The 22,903-nt window shown below is 44.3% G+C and overlaps 1 protein-coding gene across 5 annotated transcripts in view; it reads left to right on the top strand.

Moving 5' to 3' along the window:
- Nucleotides 1-22,903, top strand: part of FANCL (FA complementation group L) — a 1,272,502-nt gene that overhangs the window by 976,015 nt on the left and 273,584 nt on the right. For all 5 annotated transcript variants that reach the window (XM_069608050.1, XM_069608049.1, XM_069608048.1 and 2 more), the window contains one exon: nt 10,240-10,390. In XM_069608050.1, coding sequence (XP_069464151.1) covers nt 10,240-10,390 — 151 coding nt within the window. The remainder of the gene's footprint in view (nt 1-10,239; nt 10,391-22,903) is intronic.

Raw genomic sequence — 22,903 nt, forward strand, 5'->3', positions numbered from 1 at the left:
GGAGAACATGTCTCATCACCTGGAGGTGAACGTAAAGCCTCAGTCCAGAGGAAGGGAGTCGCTCTTCTGGACTAAAACGACCCCTATTTATCCTTAGTCAATAGTGTAAGGGACAGAAATAGGTATTGACACAGGACGATGGACTATTTCTTTTAGACGGACATCCTGACTGAGTCCTTAGTATTTAGTTGAGGCAGGGAAACCCATTTTAGGGTTAGGGACAGTTAGGGTTATCCTCTTTTATTTTAACCCAAATAAGTCTATAACCACAATGTCACCTGTGTGTAGATCCTTATACACTGTTACATACCTCAGCAGCTGATATTGCCCTTCATTCCCTAGATGTCAGGCGGGTGATAAAGGAGTATATCAATAAAACAAAGGAATTAAGGAAAACGCAACAATTCATTGCGTTTGGACCCTCTAATAAAGGAGGACCTATTTCAAAACAAGGTAAAACAAGATGGATATCATCTGAAATTACCTATTTCCATAGGAAACCACATAAATGCTTCTACAACAGTGTCCATGCCCTTTCTACCGGAACGGTATCTACATTTGCAGCCATGTGGGCAGGAGTTCCCCTGTCAGTTATTTGCCGGGTGGGTGATGTGCACGTTTGGCAAGCAGTACTGCACGTATGCTCAAGCAAGAAGCGATGCTGGTGTGGGAGAGCAGTGCATATTGTCACAGATGGTCTCAAGAACTCACCAACTCTGAAAGACTGTACAAGGCTTTTTATTGAAATATTTGCGCAGGGCTCACTGAGGGCCCCCCTCTCGTTTTTCCTGGGTGGTTCCCTCCCTAACCCAGGCATCCCTAAACGCGAGGATGGTCACTAGAGATCGATAACACATAGGGGATCATTCCGAGTAGGGCGGTAAGGGTTAACGGTCACCGGCAACGAGACCGGTGCCGTTAAACCCTTACCGCCCTATTCCGAGTTCCCTTTGCGGGTTTGTACTTAACGCCTGCTTTTTGCAGGCGTTAAAAAACCAACCCGCAAAGGGACCTTGGAGCTAATTACGGCACCGTAATTTACGGTGCCGTAATTAGCGCCTTCCCCATTCCCATTGAACCCTATGGGGCAAAAATGGAAATGGGGAAGGGCCCATGGTGAATGGGGAATCACCGCCCCACCCCCTGCCAACCTTGGAATGGGGCGGTAATTCCGCCATTCACCATGGCGGAGTCGGAAAATAACGGTGTCAACCAAGGCACTAATAGCGCCTTGGTTAACGCCAGGGTCGGAATGAGGCCCATACTGTTTAATGCCTAACTGTCCGGTCATGATAGCCGAAGGGCAAAACACCTTTTATCTTTCTCTCCCTCTGTGAACAATCTAAGTGAATCCTAACCTAGGTCCCACAATAATATAGTACTTACAGAGGTGCCTTAAAAACAAATTCGTCTCACTTTGTATTTTTCTTGCTCACTTTCGTACTCCTCACCCAGATATTCTATCCTTTCCCATTCTTCTACTCTTCTCCCTTTCTTTCTCCCACTCCTTCATGTGTCTCTCTAGCTCTGTCCCTCTTGTGTTCTTTTCCTTACTCCTACTGTCCTCTGCTGCCTACTGCTGCCCTTCGCTCTAGTACTCTCCTCTCTTCACTCTACTGCACCCCCATTCCCACAATACTACACTTCATGCTCCTTTCCACACTACTACTCTCCCCACACTATATTTAATCCCACTCCATACTACCACAATTTAGTCCACCCACAGCCACCCTCCTTTCACTCTCCCAGTCACTTTCCCAATTCACACTCATTCACCTCCAACTCTCCCTCTGATAGTCTCACTCACGCAACTTGAACGCACACAGACACCCAAGCACCACTTTCTCACACCAACCAGTACCTCACCTTGCACACGCTTTCAGCAATCCTCCTCCCTCCACAGTTCTCTGCACCATCCTTCCTCCACTGTGTTCCTCTTTCACCTCACCTGAATAATCCACACCTTGCTGTTTCCTGTGCCCATCTCCCTTTACCCCATTGGTACTCTCCCTCAGGTCGTCCGCTGTTCAATTTCCCCAGGTGAGATGTCCCAAGGAAACAAACACATATAAGGAGCTTTAAGCCCATTGCCATTTTCGTATGCAGGTTGTGGGACTCTTGAGGGTAGTCTCACTCCTAGATTCCCCTTGATTATCTTCTCAGGTGGCCAGGGAAAGACCTTTGCTTTTGGATCCCAACTCTAAGGGTGTAGAAGCGAGAGAAGATCACCTGGGTGGAGGGTCCTTAGTAGTTGGGATCGGGGTACCTTTAGGAGAAACATGGTATCCCCCTTATCCTGTTGAGACTCAACCAAGCCCATCCCCAACCTTTATATGTTATTATAAAGCTGTTGCCCTCATTTCCTCACATATGATACTTAACAACTTAACAGTACTGGGACGAAGAAGTAGAAGCAACTAAGAGTAATAAACACTATATCATTTCACCACTTCACAAGGAGCTATGAGGGTCCGGTATGTCCCTTTTAACTATGGGCAGGCAAGTCTCAGTAGACATCCACACCTACAGCTTATTAAGAGGCTACAGGTGTATAATGAGAGGCCAGAAGGAGACGCAACAAGCCAGTGAGTGTCTGGGAAGACGCTTGCACACCGTGGCGCTCCTGCAAATAAATAAATATTGAATACCTAATAAATTGTACTTTATAATTAAGCAAAAACAATGCTTATTAAATACCAAATTGAATGAAACTTTACAATTCAGCGGCAAGAATGCTTATCGAATACTGAATTGAATGAAACGCTGAAATTAAGCATTCTAAGTATTGAATGGAAGAAGGACCTTCATTGCCCAAGCAAATAAAGTGAATAACCCAAATGCCCATATGAAAACGAATTACAGAAAAGGGCACTAGTGTGACAGAGTCAAAAGAAGGTGAGTGTGAGCAAAACACCCTCAAACTGAACTTTTATGAATGACTGCCGTGTGACAATGCCAAAGACTGGAAATGATGTGTGATACGTGATGGCAGAGCCAAGAGGCTGACAAGGAAAAGCCAGAAGATTGTCAATCTTCACATCAAAGCCAAGAGGCAGAGAATCGGGGATACTGGTTGTGCGACCTGTGATGGTTGGACCATTTGGTCTGACAACTGCGCCTAGACCAGTGAACCCTACATGTTGAAAACCCAAAGACATGGTGATGATCAAGTTAAAGTCTAGGGGAAGGGAACCCTGAGACTTGAACTACATTGTGTGGTTTTGAGAACAAAGCCTCAAGACTTTTTTAATTTATTTTTTTTAACTGTGTTGCTTAGAACTTGGGGAAGGGAACCCTGAGGATTGGTTTTGAGCTGTATTACCTTGAACTGGAGAAAGCAAATACTTTTTCGTGGATCTTTCTTATACTTCGGGAAGGAGAGCTGAAAGGAAGCTGGAAGAAGCTCATAACTTTGAGTTAACATGATTTCCTTTTGATTTTGACATCACTACACATTGGTTAGCTTTAGTTGTAAGGGCACATATAGGTTTTGGACACAGACAGACTTTTATGTTGAACTCTTTGACTCAGACTTTCCTTAGTTTCATTCAGGTAGGGAAATCCCACCTTAGTGTATGGCAAGTTAGGTTTTCCACCATCCTGACAATTGATTTAATAAAGTATTTTACTTTGAACTTTAAGTCTGTTGTCTGTGTCTTGCTTCATGATGCCTTCACAAGGTCCAGCGGCATTTGGGAATGGTACCTCCTCAGAATACAGTCAATATCAGAGTTTACATCACGGCCAAGTGGAACGTCTGCATTGGTGGTTTGATATGGGGACCGCTCTGCGGTCCTTCTGAAAGAAGGAATAATGCTGTCATTTGTGTTGCACTGGGCAACAGAGGTGCTGGCTTGATATACGTACCACTGCATAGTCCTCTTAAAGGTAAGATTACTATCACAGTCCGTGTCACGTAAACTGCTGGGATTGCCGGTTTGATGTGTTGATTGCTTGGCAATTCTGCAGTTCCTCACTTGCTCGCTCTCGTGTTGCTCATGCATTCCTCCACTACCAGGCCTTCTAGGTAATGTAGTACTGTGTGGAAAGCGGAAATAATAGCCAGCACTGTGCAAAATATTAATGATCTCTATCTATAAAATGCTTAGGTAAGTTTCTACACTCAGCTGATGCAATTTATCGGTGTTATGTTGCCCTCTGCTGGCAAAATGGGAAAGTGCACCCACTTGAACAGCTGCTATCGTTTCAACATACAGATGTAATTTATCAGTGCTAGGTTGCCCTCTGGTGTCCAAATGGCGAATGCACCCACTTCAACAACAGCTACCATTTCAACAAACGGAATGTGCACGGTTATACACGGTCACCTTCACCTTCCACTATCGCAAACATTCGAAAACTACCACTTTCCACCCCCACTTCTCCTCACACAGGGCACAGCAGTTGCAATGTCAATGAACAGCTAATTACCGGCTCAATGTTTCAGTCTCCAAAGATCAAAACACTGTAGGAAGAATGCTTCCTCACAAACTGAAACTGAAAGTAGGTGCTGTAATTATGCTACTATGCAATCTTATGCCATCACCGGGACTCTGCAGTGGAACAATGTTGACAATTACGTGTCTACAAAGACATATTATAAAGGGCTGTGTGATTGATAGAACTTAGATACTGTACTTATAAAATGCATACCTCTCCTTCCATCTGATACGTTTATCCTTTTCAAGGACCATTAATAAGTCCCAGGGACGGAGGGACCTGCGCCACCTTCCTGGAAGCGATCGGTGGCAATTCCGATATTTAAGAAGGGGGACACAAGTGACCCTATGAATTACCAACTGATTTTGACCTTTAAGATATGCTGGAATGCAGGTAACAGCTAGAAATAATGTATTTCTTATATAGTGTTACACACCCATAGGTCTAAGAGCTGAAATACCGGAAGGCATTATTATCCCACAGAGTGGTACTGAATTTATCGACCTTGGAAGGATCGAAGGATGAATCCCGAATCCTCTCGGGATTTCAACCTTCCACAGCAGGCTGCGCACAGAAATCAGGGGCGAGCGTTTAGCTCACTGTGCTATCAGACAGGTGTGTTGCCGTAAAAGGTACTGAGTTCTGTCAGGCCGCCACCGGTAGAAGGGACAGAGATGGGGGCTCTCCCAACTCCCACACCCATCTCTGGGGCAGGACTGGCTCAGGTAGAAACCTTGTTAGGCCGCCTGCCCCCACATTCATAGATTCACACGAGACCTCCACCATCTCAAAAGGGCTCTACTAAGTCGAAGTCCTGCACCTCACCTGATTAGAAACGGAGCATGCAATTTAATAGTTCATTTGAAAATCATCACACACAACGAATTCTTTCAAAAAAAATGTTCAATAAAAATTTGAATGCAGAATGTGACACACCCCTATATGGTGAATTTCAATTGGGCATACATCTCCTATTTCATACCCCTCAGTCATACCTCACACATTCCTGCTCATACATACAACCTTCGGGACTCACCGCAAACATAAAACATATCACAATAGATAAATGTGCAAAACAGCATTAGATGTGTAAATAATTCAATATTGTGCAAAGAAGGCTACACTCATTGTATAACAATGGCTGTATTTAATCCAGTCTGACAACATTGGTTACAAACAACTTTCCCTAAAAGATTGTTTTGGCCTATGTCGCAGCTACAAACTTCGTTGTGAAGGCTCAGTTACTTTCCAGTCTTCTTGTTGAAAAATAATATTCGTAGTTGGCCTACTCGAGTTTCGGCTTTCGGGCACATGTAATTTACAGTGGACCCAGCCTTCATCACGGCGACAAACATGTGGACATACGTGTTGAACACAATCCTGTGTTAGTAGTGGAGAGTGCTCCTGTGTCGTCACATCAAGAGTCGCACAACCATGCAGATCAGCGTGCAGAGACAGCATTAGGGCTGGTCAAGAGAACACAATTTTGTTTGTGTCTGAGAACAAGGGGCAATGACTCCCTCTATATATTTGTGTGCTACATGGGACTAATCATCCCTCTTCAAGTGGCAGCTCCAATACTAGCCTTCAATGTCACAATCAAATTACATCTCACATTGTGAATTCAGTTTGGGTGTGCTGCTAGGTTTCCTCCATCTTGTCTGTCCTTTGGAACATGGTATTTCCCTTTGTTATTTACAATGACACATTTATTCAGTTACCATGAGAGAAGTGCCACCGTCAGTTTGGTCGTCATGGGACAGCGACTTGACAACTTCTTACATTTTTAAGAATTCACTGTGTGTGATATAATTTTCAAATAAACTATTTAAAGGACATATTAGTTTGGCATGGGAGGTTGTTTTTGTTTGTAATACTTGGATCTGAGCCTAACAAATCAAGACAGTAGAGCACCTCGGGTTCTTGATTGTGTAGAAACTGAACATGGCCCTGAGATAGTGTTCACCTGATGGCTGACGTCCCATTGGCTGGGAGTGAAATGACCCAAAACAAAGTGGATACGTCTACAGCATTGATTGTTTTTCTTTAACGTAAAAGTGGGACACATGTAACTGAGGATTTCCAGCCTGATGACGGGGAATATTCCCATGTGAATCTATGAAAGATACCAATGCTGGAGGTCTGGTTTTACAGGTAAACAACTTATGCCATACTGAGTATTTGGTGGTCCAAATATGTCACAAGTTCTTCAAATAAGATAAATATTCCTCAACAAACATTTCTCTGCATTGTTACAGCTTCATCAGGAGGAAACAAGATGTGTTGTCAAATTTGTAAAATGATTTGACAAAAGAAATGGGTGGGAGGCGCTTAGAGTCAGATGCAACGGGTTAGCTTGCTGATTCTGATCCATCACACCTTGTTGGGCTTTGTCCTAGATTTCCATAAGGGGTTGGGGCTGTTTTTGCACAAGACTCCAAACCACTTGCTGCAGATCAAGGGCTCCACCTGGCAGGGCCACGTGTGCATCCACTTCACTTTAAGGGGCACAAAATGTCTAAGCACCCATCCCAATGACCCCACCGTTGAAGCCAAAGTCCTCGGCAGCCCTCGGTAGGGGCCCTCAGCCTACATAATGCAGAGTCAGGAACAGAGGACCCCCATTTGTTACTTTACTCCTTAGGGGGAGGCCTCTCTCATGGGCATTGCTTCCCATTTGTAATTTCTGCAGGAGTAGGTTAGGCCACTACTGTTTGATCTTCCTTGCCATGGGTTCTGCATGCAATGGTTTACACCCACTCTTCTACTTCCTTGATTTATAAACTCCCTGATCCAGTATGGGCGGCTCCAGGCCATCCTCACCCTGGAGACCTATTCTTTCTGCCAGGCAATAGAGATCTTCCCCATATTAGAAGTCATGATTCATGGCCAAACTCAAATTATGGCCACCGTGACCATGAAGACCTTTTTCATGGATGTAATGAGAGAAATTATCCTTCAAAGTGCCAGGTGGCACAACCGGCTCCTTTTATGGCCCCAACTGTTCCCAGAGTATTTCAAGGACCCCCTTTGCTGCGTGCTGTGAACTCTGCTCCCACATTGCTCATGCGGAACCAACCCACCTCTCCTATTTACCCATGGTCCCTTCACTCGCAACCACTCATGCTTCAAGTATGCAGAAGTACCCATATTGTTGATTCCTCTCGATTTAAAGGTGAACAGAAGTAGATACACTCCAGAAGAATGAGAATAGCCCCTCATCAGTGTTTGCCTTTCCATGAAAGGCCTCTTGACATCATGGAGTATCTGGGACTACGAGAGAAAACTAGTTTGCAAATCTCATTTCACTGGGGAAAGAACTCCAAGGTTTGGAGTGCCTATCCCACCAGACATTATAGCAGCAGCAAAAAGGCTAAGCTGCATGCAGTTGCAGCAACTGACAAAATCTTTGAAGCGAAGTACATGCTTCTGGATGATGAAATACTGTGATTGGTGTCATACCCCCCGTCCAGTCTGGTGGCTGCTGCATCCCTGTCACAGACTAAACACACTTCTTGTCCTCAAGCCCCCTGGTTTGGAGGAGAACACGTGAGACATCATTGGCAAGAAAGTCTATTCAAATTCCTCATTACACCTTTTCTGGACCAATGTGGATGCAATCCTGGTTGCATGCAATGCCAGGCAATTAGCAGGAGACAGCAAAAATTCCAGAGTGTCTTCCAGAGAAAAAGCGGGACCAGTTCTCTGCAGGCGTAGAGGAGGACAAACTGAGGCTAATAACTCTTTCTAGGCATCTTTTAATCACGTGGACACTGCATCCACCAGAGGGATGTGTACTGGACCAACATTAGGCATCAAACCTGGCTGCAGAACACTTTGCCAAGGTCTGGGACCAAGTCTGAATCTCCCTATTGATAGGGTTCCATTATTTAACAACAGCACTGGCAAGGTCTTGACCAAGGAGAAGGTGGACAGGCTCATTGTCAAGTCACTGACTGCCATCTCACAGCTTTTAAGTTCTTGTTTACTAGGTGTAGACTTTGGGTGTTTTGATGGCCTCTTTGCACCATTACTATGGTGGTCGGCACTTTGCTTGCAGTAGGTTTGCCCTTGCACCATGTTTGGAGGGCATATTTGCTTGGTCGATGCAAAGTCCCGCTGCATGCTCATCATGACTACCATTTTTAGATAGCATCACGTGTTCTGTGTCGTGTTCAGTCATCAAAACAGCAGCGTTGGGACCATGCTTCGTTTCAGACACCCGGCAGCCTCTATGTCGAAATGGGTGACGTTTAGGCCACGCTGTGACTGAGTCCTATGTAGATAGGGCTGCACTGCATGGGAACCTTATCAGTTTCTTTCAGTGACTTCCTTGTGGTCTGAGGAGTCCCTTCCTACCAGGATGTCTAGTCTATGTCCTCCTCTCCTCTCTAGCCTTTAACACCCTCTTTCATGCGTCTTTGGCGTAAGTGGTTTACACACCAGGAAATCGGCATTGACTTAGTCCTGCAAGATTCAGAGGCTACACACCATAGGTTTATTGTGCCATGCATTGGGGGTGCAATCTAAAGGAATTTCTACTCCGTTTAGAGAAATGATTGCGAGGGAGCCAGTGGGTACAAGAAATCAAATGCTCTATAATCTGAAAGGGGGTGTCCTAATAGACTAATTACTTGTTTACCAGATGTGCATTTGTTCTTAAAATATAACCTTAAAGAAGCATGGTGGATATACAAACTACAGAGTCTCACCACAGGCCTCAATGAGATGATACCTACACACACTTGAGTACTCGCAGAGCAGTGTCCGCCATGATCATGAGAGAGATATACAAATATATACCTTCTGCACTACCTACACCTAGATTGTGATTTTAAGCAATCCAGCTCCATTAACTATCCCCTGAGAGCTATTGACCCGAACTTTGTTGTAAACTAACACTTATTCTAGTCTTGTTCCGTTTCAATTGAAATATAATTGTACATCTGAATGAATGTGTAAGCACAACATTCACCAATGTGACCAGAACTTTGTTGCAAATTACCATGATTGTACCAGTACTATTACACTAGTTCCAGTTTTGTTCCGTTTCAATTGAAATATAATTGAACATCTGAATTAATGTGTTAGCACACCATTTACAAGTGTGACCCACACTACCACACTACACACCGCCTGTTGAATATGAACACTCCTCTGCTCCGAGTCTGTCCTTATTGGACCTAACCACCTTACAAGATAGCCGCCTCTATTAGGACACACCCCTTTATAGAGTATTTTCAAATCCCAACTCCTCCAGTTACAATAATACAAAAAATCAAATGTCGCTCATTCTCCAATGAGTCTTACATACTGTGCAATGTACTCGACCGGGGTTGAAGTCTTCGTCAACACGAGGTAGTGTGGTATGGACGTGCTAGAATCGATCTGGGTCGTTGATAGCTGTCTCATGGTATAATTTTCCTCTCCAACTCCTGCAACCACCCTGATGCTGGAAAAGAACATCTGAGGACGTTGATGTGTGGAGCATCATGGGTATGTGTACACATAGGATAGAGATTGTTTGACATGAACACTCCTGTCCACAAACTTTTTACTTTGGAGGTAAATAACTTGTAATGCTACAGACCAACAGCTAGATTGCAGGATATGCAAAACATGTGACTAAACTGATACAAGCCACAGAAAGGCTATTACTGGGTAAATAACATCTGTTGTACTAAACTTAATAACATGACAAAACTTCACCTATAGCAGTGCATTGAACAGCTACTGTATGTAATTGTTCACCTGGTGGTTGACAATTAAACTGTTTAAGTTCAAGTTCTTTCATTGTAGAGTTCATTAGCAACCATTCATGCCCAATTCCTGGCAGCTTTGGACTCACTTAAGATGTTCTGGGATGTAATGGATGAACTTGATGAAAAAACATGGATTCTGGAACCAGAAAAACCTACTCGAAGTGCCACATTACGAAGAATTGCAATAGGTAACAAACTTGATATATTATTGAAAACTGTCAAAAAGACATGAACCTAGTATTTCTGTTTATAAACTTTATTGCTAGGTATTGTCAGAATGTGACTCTTTGGTGTTGCCTGAATGGCATTTCTTGTCATAAAATGTCTGTTAATGATTCTTGTGCAATTTGCTCAATTTCCAAGAAAACAATGTAAGGCCTCCTTTTCAATTCCTTTTGCACACTTTCGCATTTTCACTACATATCCTAGAATGCAGAATCTCAGCTTCTTCTTTGGCAATGTCTTATAGACGCTTTGGTACTTCAGTGTCTGAACTTTATTCTCTGTATTTATGGGTCATTTCGGTACATTTTCAGACGAGCAGTATCAGGGCCAACACGTGTACTCTTCCACAAGAGTGTCTTTACTACTTTGTCATGCCTTTGTGCTTCTTTTCATTCCGTCTGTGTTTACTGAGGGCTTATAACATCAATGGTTTCTTTTGCTTTTAACAGCATACCGTTCTCCTCTTCAGATATCGGTCATGTCTGCACCGCTGTCAGAGGACTTTTCATGGATCCCGTGGCTGTGTCGCTATAGTCCCTTCCTCCTCTGACAATGCAGTCTCCTGGAGTTCTTACCTCAGTCTGTTTTTTTTCTTTCTGTGTACATATGCCACACCCATCATCCGCTAAGGGCGGGTGCATCAGATCCCTACATTAAATTATTTTGCGCCCCTGTGTGGAATCCACAGACCACCTTCATTCAAACCAGACTTGTTCTTTCATTTAGCCATCCATATTCCCTTTTACTGAGATCTGTGACTGAGCTATGCAGGTTCATGAATTGGTCTGTAAACTTGAATCAGCACTAAATTAGTTAGTCATTTTGACCGCTTTTAAAAAAAAAAATACTGAATGTGTTTTCACTAGACAGAGGTGACTGCTTCTTCCATCAGTTTGATGTAAATAGACATGGTGAAAAATACTGCTTTATAATAGCAGCAGTGCAAACAGACAAGAAAAAAAGTACTTTATAAGCTCAGCTAGCATTAAAATTAGTTGTACAGATTTGAAAACAGAATATAGCTGCTTAAAATATAAGAACATGTCTGCCAAATTTCATTACCTTTTTATGAACCAATTAGTCAGAAATACAACACTTAATGTCATCCATGATGGTTATAACAATCTCAATCACTGTTCTACTACCACCATCTAATGTTTACAATGGGGAAAAAAATATTTTCTATGTAGGGAACACTATTCAATCTTATAGTTAAATAGCAGAAACCAATATGCTTTGCAACATTGATGAATTAACCAGTTAAAATTGGCGTTGCCTCATCGGGTTTGTGTCCAAAGAGTTTACGGATCCTGTGACAAGATCATGTCACTGGTCTAGGGAAAGCTGCTTGCTCTGTAATATAACCCATGGGGATGGTGCAAGAGGATCCTGCAGACCTTCCTTGGTTGAGTCTGGGGATGAAGATAGTGCCTAGTGTGATGAATCAGCAATGATTCCCCCCATAAACCTGGCCTGAGACCCTTCTGATGTGGCCAGGTAAGAACAGACTCCTCCTGATCCCGAGCCTGGGGGTGGTGTTCTGCGAGAGGATTCCATGGGGGGGGGGGTGGTAATCGGGTCAGGAACACTGGGAAAACCCCCTTGGTTAACTTTCCCCGCAATCCTACACATCTAATGGCTTATTGTTACACCAAAGAAATGAGAAACCCTAACTTTTCTGTTTGGGACTACAAGTCCCATTATCCCATGAGTACTGGGATGAGGAAGAGCGGTGAAGAGCAATGTTGCAGCAGTAGTCGGGCAATTAAGCCTAACAACCTATACCTAAAGGAAGATGAGAGCCTTAAAAGGCCCCCTCAGGTGCAGGCTATTAGATGGAGCTGTAGCTAGCCGCAGTTGTAGCAGAAAGAAGAGAGCACCGTGTTGGCAGAAGTGGGGATACAAAAGAGACGTCGGGACTTTGACCAAGCAGATTTCAACTGCCGGTCCTGAGAGGATCTTGTTCCACCAAACTCTGAGGTGCTGGGGTTGCACAGTGGAAGGCATGAAGGAAGACTGGTTTTCCACGTGTGAACCTGATTTCAGAGATTGCGCAGCAAAATGCGTGCTGAGGACCGTGGCAGAGAAGAGTTTTGCAGCCAAGGGTCCTGAGAGCAAGATAAGCTCTGCGACTGCATGGTGGGGGCAGGGTCACTTTTACAGAGGAAAAGTGTATGCTCCAGAGAAGCCTGAAGCAATTCAGAGTCTTGCGCGACGCGAAGGGAGTAACACAGAAGCCAGTGAGTGAAACTGAGCGTTCTGAGCCCTTGCGCGAATACAAGCAGGCAACAGTAGCCAGTAGGATCACTTATGTTTCAATGAAAGCAGTTATAACGTGACCGTTGATGACTGAACAATGGGAAATAGTGAAAAGTAGCACTAGCGGGCGAATACGTTTTCCCTTCTCCCGCCTAAAAGCATAACAGGGATAGAAACTTTAATTGAATGTTTAAATGTCGGAAAACAGATGAAAGATTGGTTGTGTATGACTAAAAGCGATTCCGAGGCAAAGGTTATCCTCTGAGACAATTATAAAATGGTTGAATGCAATGTTACCCTGAAAGGAAGTGACTACAACATTAATAATTGTGAGTTGAGGAGAATAAGCATTGCCCAAGCCAAGAGGGAAATAAGCATTGCCCTACAAAATAGTGAATTCAACCTTTCCCAAAGAGAAAGAGTGGTACAGGCATTGTCCTAGATTCAGAAGGATACACGCACTGCCCAAACCAAGAGTGTACCAGCATTGCTGAAGCCAAAAGTTCTATGACTAGAATACTCTGGTTGGCAAGCTACCAAGTGTCAAAGACAAGGTTGGGACGAGGGAAGTTTACTGCTTGTGATTGTTCTCTACAAGCTGATATAACTCACATTGCCAAAGCCAAGAGAAAAAGGAAGAATTGCATCCTAAGGGCATTTTGGTGGTTGTTGCAGGCAGACAAGAGTGGCAAAAAGACTGCCCTTTTGGAGGGTGAATGCCAGAAAGAGTGCCTTGCTTACTTGAAGCTGTTGTGGTGCACTAAAGTGAATCTTGTCTTATCTGTTTAAATTCACAAAGAAACAATTGTTGAAGCTGTCCTTGCCAGTGGATTTAAAACTTCAGAAGCACAGTAGAATGTGGAACTCTATGGTGCAGGCGAGTAGATACACATATTGAAGTCTTACAGAAGTTAACCTGGTATGATAGTTGTTCAGGTGATGTATAAGTGCTGTGAAATCATCATGGCAAAGATATATACATTGTGTTTCAATAACCTAACTTGAAGCTGTGTTTCAGTAACCTAACCAGAAGTTGTTTATCGAAACCTCATAAGGAACTGTTTCTTCTTTGAGATGTATAAATTAAGACACAGCTTCTCAGCCTGAAATGACATTGATGCCTTTTGAAGTGGATATTCATTGTTCAAGGAAGAAGTGCAACCTTTCTGTTGGTTGAACTGTGGTTAAAAAATCTTTCTTTTGACACCTCGAAGGAGCCAAGAACTGGCTTTTTTTTTTTAATACCCGGATTTCCTTGTTTCTTTTTTTGTTGAACATTGGAACTGAATCTAACTGGAAACCTGGGGAAGGGGATTTCACCTAGGTCACTAAGAGAGACTGTGAATATATCAAAGGTACAACTGTTGATGTTGTTGTGAACTGCCATATATTCTTTGTGTATTTTATATTTACGTGTGAGGGCCAGATAGCCTGTGTTAGAGCTTTTCCTTTAATTTTGACAGGCAGGGAAATCCTCATCAGAGTAGGGATAGGAAGGCGTTTGATGAAACTTAGGATTTAATAAGACAGCGTTTTTTGAGAAATCTTCTTAAAGTTGTCTGCCTCACATGTCTAACCCCTCACATAAGCCTGATGGAAAATAGTCTGATTGGTAAGTGGGGTATGTGCTTCATGGAGTGTTTGAATAATGCTGTTCCCATAGTTCTAGAGCCTAATACTAACTTCCTATGGAGAAACCACAACAGAACCAATTCTAGACTCTGTATTTTACATCTACAACAATAGCAAGTGATTTTTCATATTCCCCGAGTCTTGGCCATGATCAATGCATGGAATGGAAGTGAAGAGGCTTTGCATGCCGGGGGTGCATGCGGCAACAAGGATTCTGGCTCCGAGCCCAACATAAATCTTATTGCAGCACTGAAATCTCATGCAGTGAATACATTTTGTCCCTCAACCTCCAACAGAAAGCAGAGACATCTGAGCATTGGATCCAAGGGATCGTGTGTACACTGTCAGATTCCAACATGGCGGTCTGAGATTTGTTACTCTGGGCCAACACATGTAGGATACCACTAACACGCAGTGTAGATATTCACAGAAGCCATTGAGCTAGTGGCAATCATGATATACACAGCTAATGGGGAAACAAACATGTAAATCGGAGTGCTCATTAGGTAAATGACTCTATCAGGAACTGTATAATATGAAGTAGGAACATTCTGACTTTGTGGTTGATAGGATGGTGTTCCTGAGAGAAAGAGTAACGAGGATGACGGGACACTGTAAGAAAACAGAGGGTGTCTCACATACTGATCCCTGGGGATTTGTCATCCAGGTGGCCAGGACACGGCCATCGCGATTAGATCTAGTTCCTGGGGGTGGGGCAGGATCACCTGGATGAAGGGTCCTCGGGAAGTAGGGTAAGGGCACCCAATGACGAGATACAGAAAACAGACTCCTTCTTTCTAACAGCAGACTGTCCCAGTGATGAGGCCAGTCAAAGTCAGTCCTCCCTTTACAACTATGCACACCTGAATCTAATTACCTCTCCCAGGAAGTAAAAAAGGTGCACAACAAAGGCACACTTGGAGCGAGTCGGAGATGCTGGAAGGTGCTGGAGAGCAGGAGAACCAAAGGACACTTGGAGACCTGGAGGAGACCTTGGAGACCTGGAGGAGGCGCCCTGTTACCTGAGAGTAGACTGCAGTGGGGAGAGAGAGCTGAACCTCCAGCAGGCAAGACCAGGGGCAGCTGGGCATTGCCTGGCGATACCCGCAGCAGAACTCCTCCCTTGGGGCCAGACAGGCGAACCCCGGTCTATGATGGGCAGGAGGTGAGATCCTGACATCATTTGAACATCCCCCTTTTTACTCCAATAGCTCCCAAAAGCATGGACTGCTGTTTCGGGGAGCAGTGAAGTGGGAGCAAAATCTTCATAGTGAATTCTGGGACAGGAAGTCCACAACCATTTTTAGAAAATCAGATGTTTTAAATGGAAATGCGAGTCTGGCAGAGGGAAGTCTTCTATGTGAACTTTACCTTGACAAACTTGAAGAAGGGGTCCGAGCGCGAAGGAGGGAGACGCTGAGAGGTGAAGCAAAGCTGACGAAACCTGCATGGGGCGTTCAAGATGCCCGCCATCCTCCCGCACTAGAACAAGGGTCGGGGAGTTGGAGCAAACGCCATGGTGCCGTCATTGACTCCAGAGGCAAGTCAAGCCAATTGGGTTCAGCACAGCCAGTGAGTCGGCGAGAGCTTATAGCAATCCGGACTGTGTTGAGCCCAAGGTTGTGAACAGCAACATTGTATGAACTTGTGAACACTGAAGATTAAAAGAAAGTCCACTTAAGGACCAGCTGCATAGTGGTCAGGTGCCACATGGGTGCTCATTCAAAGGGTTCTGACTTGGTCCCCTTTGTTGAAACTAGAAGTACCAGAAGGCCCTAGGAGAGGCCGGCTAAAGTAGTCAAAGGGGCCATACAAGGGTAGAGTCAAACCGCTTGTACAATCAAAAGTCTCTGACAAGAAGGAAAGCACAGTAAAGTGTGATAGCCTGGCTGAGACCTGAACTTAGATAAGAAGGGAAACTAAGCAGTCTGAAGTGGACATTGTGAACTGTGGCACGTGTGACCCGACAGAGGGATGCCGAAAGAAAGCTAGAGGAAAGGAACCCCACTTTCTGGTGAGAAGGAGCAAATCTTATGTTAAAATGGCTGTGAACTTGACGGAGAGATGCCAAGGGGAAAGTTAAGGAGAGTAATTCCTGCAAAGTGAAAACTGTTGACAAGAATGAATCCGGCAGAGGGTTGTCCGCAGTAAACAATTGTTTAAAAAGACATTGAGACTCTTGAATGGTCCTTTGTAAATGAAAGGCCGGAGTGAACCCAACGGTAGGAGGCCCAACTTGCACGAAGGATCGGAGCCCGGCAGGGGGGATCCTAAGGCGAAGAGTAATCGCCGTGTGAAGAGCCATTGAAGGAACATTTTGTTTTCGTTAATTGGAACACATCAGGTCCTCTGAGGCAAGAAACTTTTGTGTGAAAGTTACTTGGCCGAAAAAAGGCCCTGATATTTTGGAACTGAACTTGTAAACTCTTACTGGCAAGGCCCAGGAGTGTGCTGTGCTCAGGAGTCCCGCCTTGTCCATGCTAAAAACGTGGGGAACGGAGACCCCCAGCCAAACCATCCTGACTTATCATTTTGAGAACAGTACTTTCTTTTCTGATGAACACTATCCCAAACTATTTTGTAACTTAGCAGTAGGGATTGGCATTTTTTTTTCTTTAGTAGAGGCCCTTTTTATTTGACAAGACGCCACTAGGACTGCCTTATTATTTGATAGTTGTCGCTTGCTCCCATTTTAGATTAGCCATTTATCTCACCCATTATACAGTTGAATAAACACCCTTGAACTCTGATAACTTGAGTCTGTCTTTACTGTTGCCACCATGAGTTCCTTACAACACAGTAAGCCAACGCTGCGTTATAGTAATTGGAAATTGCAGAGAAAGACCAGACCATTTAAAATGGACACAGATGAACTGCATTCAGGAGAACGAGAGAGCCAGAGACTGGAGAGGCACCTGGCGGATCCTGACACTATAGAGGACACTGAAGGCAAGCAGACTGCGGCACAGAGGCCAACGGACATGGTGTGCAGAGGAGTCTGGTAGGGAGAAGTTCACTACTTTTCTGTTTCAGACAGCCGGAGTTGCCGAACAGAGGAAGGCAAAGCAGGAAGCAAACAACTCGCAAGGTGCACTGCCAATGGACCGGAGGCGCAGGTGCCGGTGAAACACGAGGAATGCTGAAGACGCTGCACAAAGCCGGTAAGCTTAAGGAGAGTGAGCAGGTTACTGGGGCACTTCTGGGCGAATGCCGTGAACCACGTACTACACGAGAGACCCCAAGTAAAGACAGTGAAATTACTGATAAAATTACTGTTAAAAGTGCCTAAGTAAAGGCAGTACAATTATTGTTTCTAAGAACATTGTTCAAAGAAAGAGCCTAAATAAAGGCAGTGCAAACCTTACTGATGTGTACATTGTGAGAAAGAGTCTTAGCTCCTTCCTAAGTGGGACTTTTGCAGACGCAAACATTGTTGACAAGAAGGGCCCAAATAAAGGCAGCAAAGTTAATGGAAAAAGGGTCGCTGACCCAATATTGGACAAGTGTTGTGAGCTCGATAAAAGAGAAACTGAACAGAGTCGTGAAGCCCTGGCAGGATAGTGAAACAGGCAAACAGTGAGTCTGGGACTCTCACTCAAGTAAGAAAGTGATGATAGCCTGACAGGCCGGTAAACAAGGAGTAAGAAGGTAAAGGATAAAAAGGGTTAGTTCATACCCCTTTTTCAGGAAAAAGGAACAATACCCTCCAGGAAAGTTACAAGGGAAAGGTAGGAGGGTTGAGAAAGTGTGTAACAGAAAAGGGGAGACTCATACCCCTTTAAGGATTCAAGAGAACGATGTTGTGATTCAAGAGAACTGTTTTGATTCAAGACAATTATATACTTTTGAAGAGGCTCAAGTGAACAGCTTTCCCCCTTAAACAACTTGGAACTGTGATAAAATATTATCAAAAACACTGGCCGAAATGTAAGGAAGGGAAGCCCCCTTTCCTAGTGGACCTTTATTTCATTTCTTTTTTGCACCTTAGAACTTTATGTATGAAACCTCAAGAGAAAGCTATAAGTCTATAGCTCAGAGACATTCCCATTTTCACCCTGTATTTAGTTTAGAGTGGAAGGGTCGGTTAAGGATTTTAGACACCAGACTGAAGACGCTTTGCTTTTTTTCATCATTCTGACACAAACGTTCCTTGGTTTTGTTGAGGCAGGGAAACCCCTCATAGAGTTAAGCATAGATAGGATTTCCCCAACCCTTTTATCATTTTGGCAATAAACGTTTATAGCCACATACTTAATGTGACACTCAGTCTGAGTAGTACAATTGTCTGAGTGTTATTTTCATGTAATCGAGAAGGAAGGAGCTTATTGGAACTGTGTACCCCCGCGCTGGTCTGTTTTCTCTCGTTTGGCCAGTGTTATTTCCTGCAGCCTGTAATTGAGGTTCCAGTGGGACAGAGCTCCTGAAGTCCCAGGGGTTATGAAAGTGGAAAGTTGGTTTTGGAACCTAGGTTACAATGGCGCTGGATATGGCGGTTGCCAGTTGGTATAGTATTACCATGGGTTGGGTCTCCAATAACTGCTGGACAACGTTATAAGCTTGAGGTTGGTCGATTTTAATGGTTTGTTGGTTCGATTACAATTGTTGCCAATGTATGGCAGACATGATTGTGCACAGTTTCAGATAGACCATATGCTATTTGCATGACAAGAGTGCCCATCAGAAGGAGAAATTGCAGGAGAAGCAGGAGTCATTAGAGGGAGCAGAAGCAGCAGTTTGAATGTAGCGCAGGATACGAGGTCGCAGCTGATGTGAATGTGGAATGCCATGGTGTAGCTGTGGCAGAATTCGAGAGTCCTGTAGGGTGCCGAAAGTGCGCAGTCGGAAACATTAAATAAGCTAAATACCCAGAGGGAGAGAGACGCTTTCCTCATTCTGTGTACTGCTCTGGTGTGTGGGGTTCACCAGAGTGTACTTGGAGTGGGAACAGCTCCATCTGCAGAAAGCGCAAGAGGAGTCTTGACCGGAGCTGTCAAGAGCAAGCGTTTCTCCACCGAAGGCAGGAATACAGACAGCGGGTCCGCATGAGACACATAAGCAGACCGGTAAGTTGTCCTTGCCTAGTTGACCCCGGGAGGCTCCTAACATGACCGCTGATACAGCATAATGATTTTGAATACTGAACTGATAAGAAATACTGAGTTAATGAATTAGGTCGAATTGGGTGGAATTCTCGCTTTAGGAGGGAGAGTGAAGAGACCATTGTAATCGCCATTGTCCAAGCCAATAAGGGGCAATATTTTGTAACCACCGTTGTCTAAGCCAAGAGGGGACCAGACTTAACAAAGGGGAAAATAAACATTTGTTTAAACAAAGTGAAACCGAATATTGTAGCAGCCAATACCAAAGCTAAAAGTGAACAATATTCAAGCAAGGTGAAAGTGATGTACAGAAAGGAAGATTACTGTTAGATGGAGATTGGAACAAGTATTTGCTAAGCCAAAACAAGGCAAGCCTAGACAAACAGTTGTCAGAACACTCTTTGTGATGGTTGCCAAGTGGGAGAGGAGTATAATCTGCATTGCCGAGGGCAAGTGAACCAGTGTGAAATGTATTGTCAATACATGAAGCAGTTGCTCATGTAATTTTCCCCATTGAGGATTAAAGTGTGGAAGGTTTTGAGCAAGCCTCACCACAAGATACTGATAGTAGTTGTAGGAGTTTTGTCCTGGCAGGCGAGAAGACCATAAAAGGGAAACTTAGTGGACCAGGTAGAAGTTGAAGTACCACAGTGTGGTCGGAGGTTGTGACAGAACTAAAGAGTACATCTTATGGTGTGCTTTGTGGAACTATTGTGAAACCATCCTAACAAAACTGTGTTTGCATTTAAAGAAGTCTGTTCGGTTTATCAAACAGCAGTTTGTGGACATTTTAAACATTGACTTGACAAGTGAGAAGTAGTAGAATAAATTCAGTACATTCGATGGTGTGCTTTGTTGAACTATTAGTAGGTCATCCTAACAAAACTTTGTTTTGCATTTGAAAGTCATTTTGGTCAATTAAACAGCAATTTTGGACACTTTGAATTTTGTCTTGAAGAGTGAGAAAACCTATTGGGCAATAAGACAGTTGCGTTGCCAAGTGAAGAACCTGTGGAAGGAACAGAACTGTGTGCTTTAAATGGAACTTGGATAACGAAAGAACTTGTTTACTTTTGACAGATGTTGGAAATATTCTGAACTGATCCAGGGGAAAAGGATTCAACCTGGATATACGGGTTTATGTTTGATTTCTCCATGTGCACTTAAATGTTATGCTGTGAAGTTTAAACAGCCAGATTATCCCTTTTAGTTTGTTGTATGTATAAGTTTGGGGGATTGAGATGGTTGGACATTGGGTCGGTTTTCTTTAGCTTTTGGGTTTGTTAGGTTATGGGGAAGTATGTTTTTACCTCGCCCTTAATGTTCAATAAAATGGCTACTAGTGAGAAAACTCTTATCTACTTATCCGTCTCACATTTGTGACCCATCACTCTTGGCACACTTCACATGTTTTAAGTACACTGAATGGGAAATAATTCAGTGGGGTAACTTTGCTGAAAATGTTGCGGAGGATGTGACATCTAAATGAAACGGGTCCCTGCAAAATAGTGTGCCACGAAGATTGGGGGGGGGGGCACAAACGCCCTTGTCACCACCTAAAATTAGGTTTGGTCCAATTCAACAATATTGTTGCATCTGGATTTTGGTTGGAAGGAATAGTGATTGGTCTTTGTGGGATACTTTTGACGTAAGGTTTTTTGTGATATGCTCCCACCACGTTGACATCTCTTAATGTTTTGTCTAGGCTGTCAATTTTTGAATTTTGAGGCTAGCCAGATTGTCTTGTGCTGTCATCATGTCTAATGTCTCTGTTGTGCTGTTATTGAAGAGGTCTGCCAAAGGCACTTCACTCTTTGCCTTTGTGTTTCCTGCCATATTGTAACTGTGGCCACTTTGGTAAAGTGGAAAATGCTAGGCCAAAGCAGTGCAAAACTTCACAAAAGCAAATACTCCCAGATGGTACATGTGTGTCTCAGGAGTTCCTCGTGAGGGTATTCCCAACACAATAAAGCTTTCCGTTAAGATCCTGTCATGAGTCCTGCCCCTCGTGTCCCCAGCCCTCCAAGGTGTCCGGCTGGAGCCAGGCCACAATCACCTACATGGCCTTTCAGGGCCCCTCCATCCCTCCAAAGACCCACTTGGACTCAGACTTGCGCTTGTGGCACCAGAATCACTCACTCCCATAGGATAGCATTGAGCATTGGACTTGTAGTGCATAGATGGGGACAAGATGGATGCCCCCACATATTTCGGTTCCTAGAACTGCATATGCAGTCTAGCCTTTTGGGTGTGGTTCAGCCCAGAGACACCTGGGATACCCAGAGACTATTTAAGCCAAGCCCAGGCTGAGAAACACACTTTGCGTTTTCTGCACCTGCAGCGTGACGCTCCCCGTGTTCGAATCGGTCTCCAGAGGGCCTGCTTCTCTCTTCTGCGCTCAGCTCCTGCAAGAACAAGAACACTGTTAGGAAGAGCCTTACCTTGCGGAGCTTCAGCCCATCTTCCATTGCTCCTATTCTGCGGGCATCTTCGGCAGTGTCATTCCCATCCCGGCACGCCGCTTCCTAAGGAAAGGGAAAAGAGCAGAAAAAAGGCATTAGTAAGCATTCAGCAAATCTTCGCTTACATTAAACACTGTACGAGATACAAACGCTTACCTGAATCCAGCCGCTCTGGGGGAACTTTATCTCCGGAACTTCTCATCCATCTACAAGAGGGAAAAGAGACACCAGGTCAGCGTGGAAACATTTAGAGGCGCTGCATCCGTGCTTACTCACCGCATTTCTTCTTCTTAACCGGCATCTGCGCTGAAAACGTTGCAGCACCTAAAAGACACAGAATAAACAAACTCAGTTCAATGCAAATATGAAAGGGTCGTATCGCGCATCATGCTCTCACTCACCTTCAGTTAACTCACCTCAGCAGCACACCGCCATCCCCAGACGTCGACTATCATCTAAAGGAAAGGAACGAAGGTCAGAGAACTGATTATAAGACTCATTATACTTACCGGTCGGACTCTCGCCAGTGAAGTAACTAGGCATCAACGAGCCCGCATCAATCAACGCACCCCTGCGCTGAAAGCAGGACGGAGAGCACACCACTTAAGAAAACAAGGTGAGCTGTGGACCAAGGGGAAGGATTGGACCCCGGGGAAGAAAGGGGTTCAAGCATGCAGAGACAATTGAGAGTTAAACTCTACCAAACCTGTGTTTCAGGCCCAGTCTCCAGTCGAGTAGACTCCAGGGAAGGTTTCGAGGTCGTAGGAGGTCAGAACAGGCTGAGTGACGTCCCCGTGGATACCAGGTGAGTGTTACAGATCCGATGCAACTAGCAAATGTGGTTCAATTACCAGTTTGTGACTGCCAACGTGTGATCGCAGTGGGGTGAGTTAATTCATTCTAAATACCAGTTGTCAGAGAATCCTACCATCGGTGTCCCACCAAACGGGCATGGCATGCAGCAAACATTCCTTTCCATTTTGCCTAGTAGGGCAGGAAATCCTTGTTCATAGTCCTGTGGGCT

This window comes from Ambystoma mexicanum, chromosome 4q, assembly GCF_040938575.1.
Source record: "Ambystoma mexicanum isolate Mex_15411 chromosome 4q, UKY_AmexF1_1, whole genome shotgun sequence".
Lineage (NCBI taxonomy): Eukaryota > Metazoa > Chordata > Amphibia > Caudata > Ambystomatidae > Ambystoma > Ambystoma mexicanum.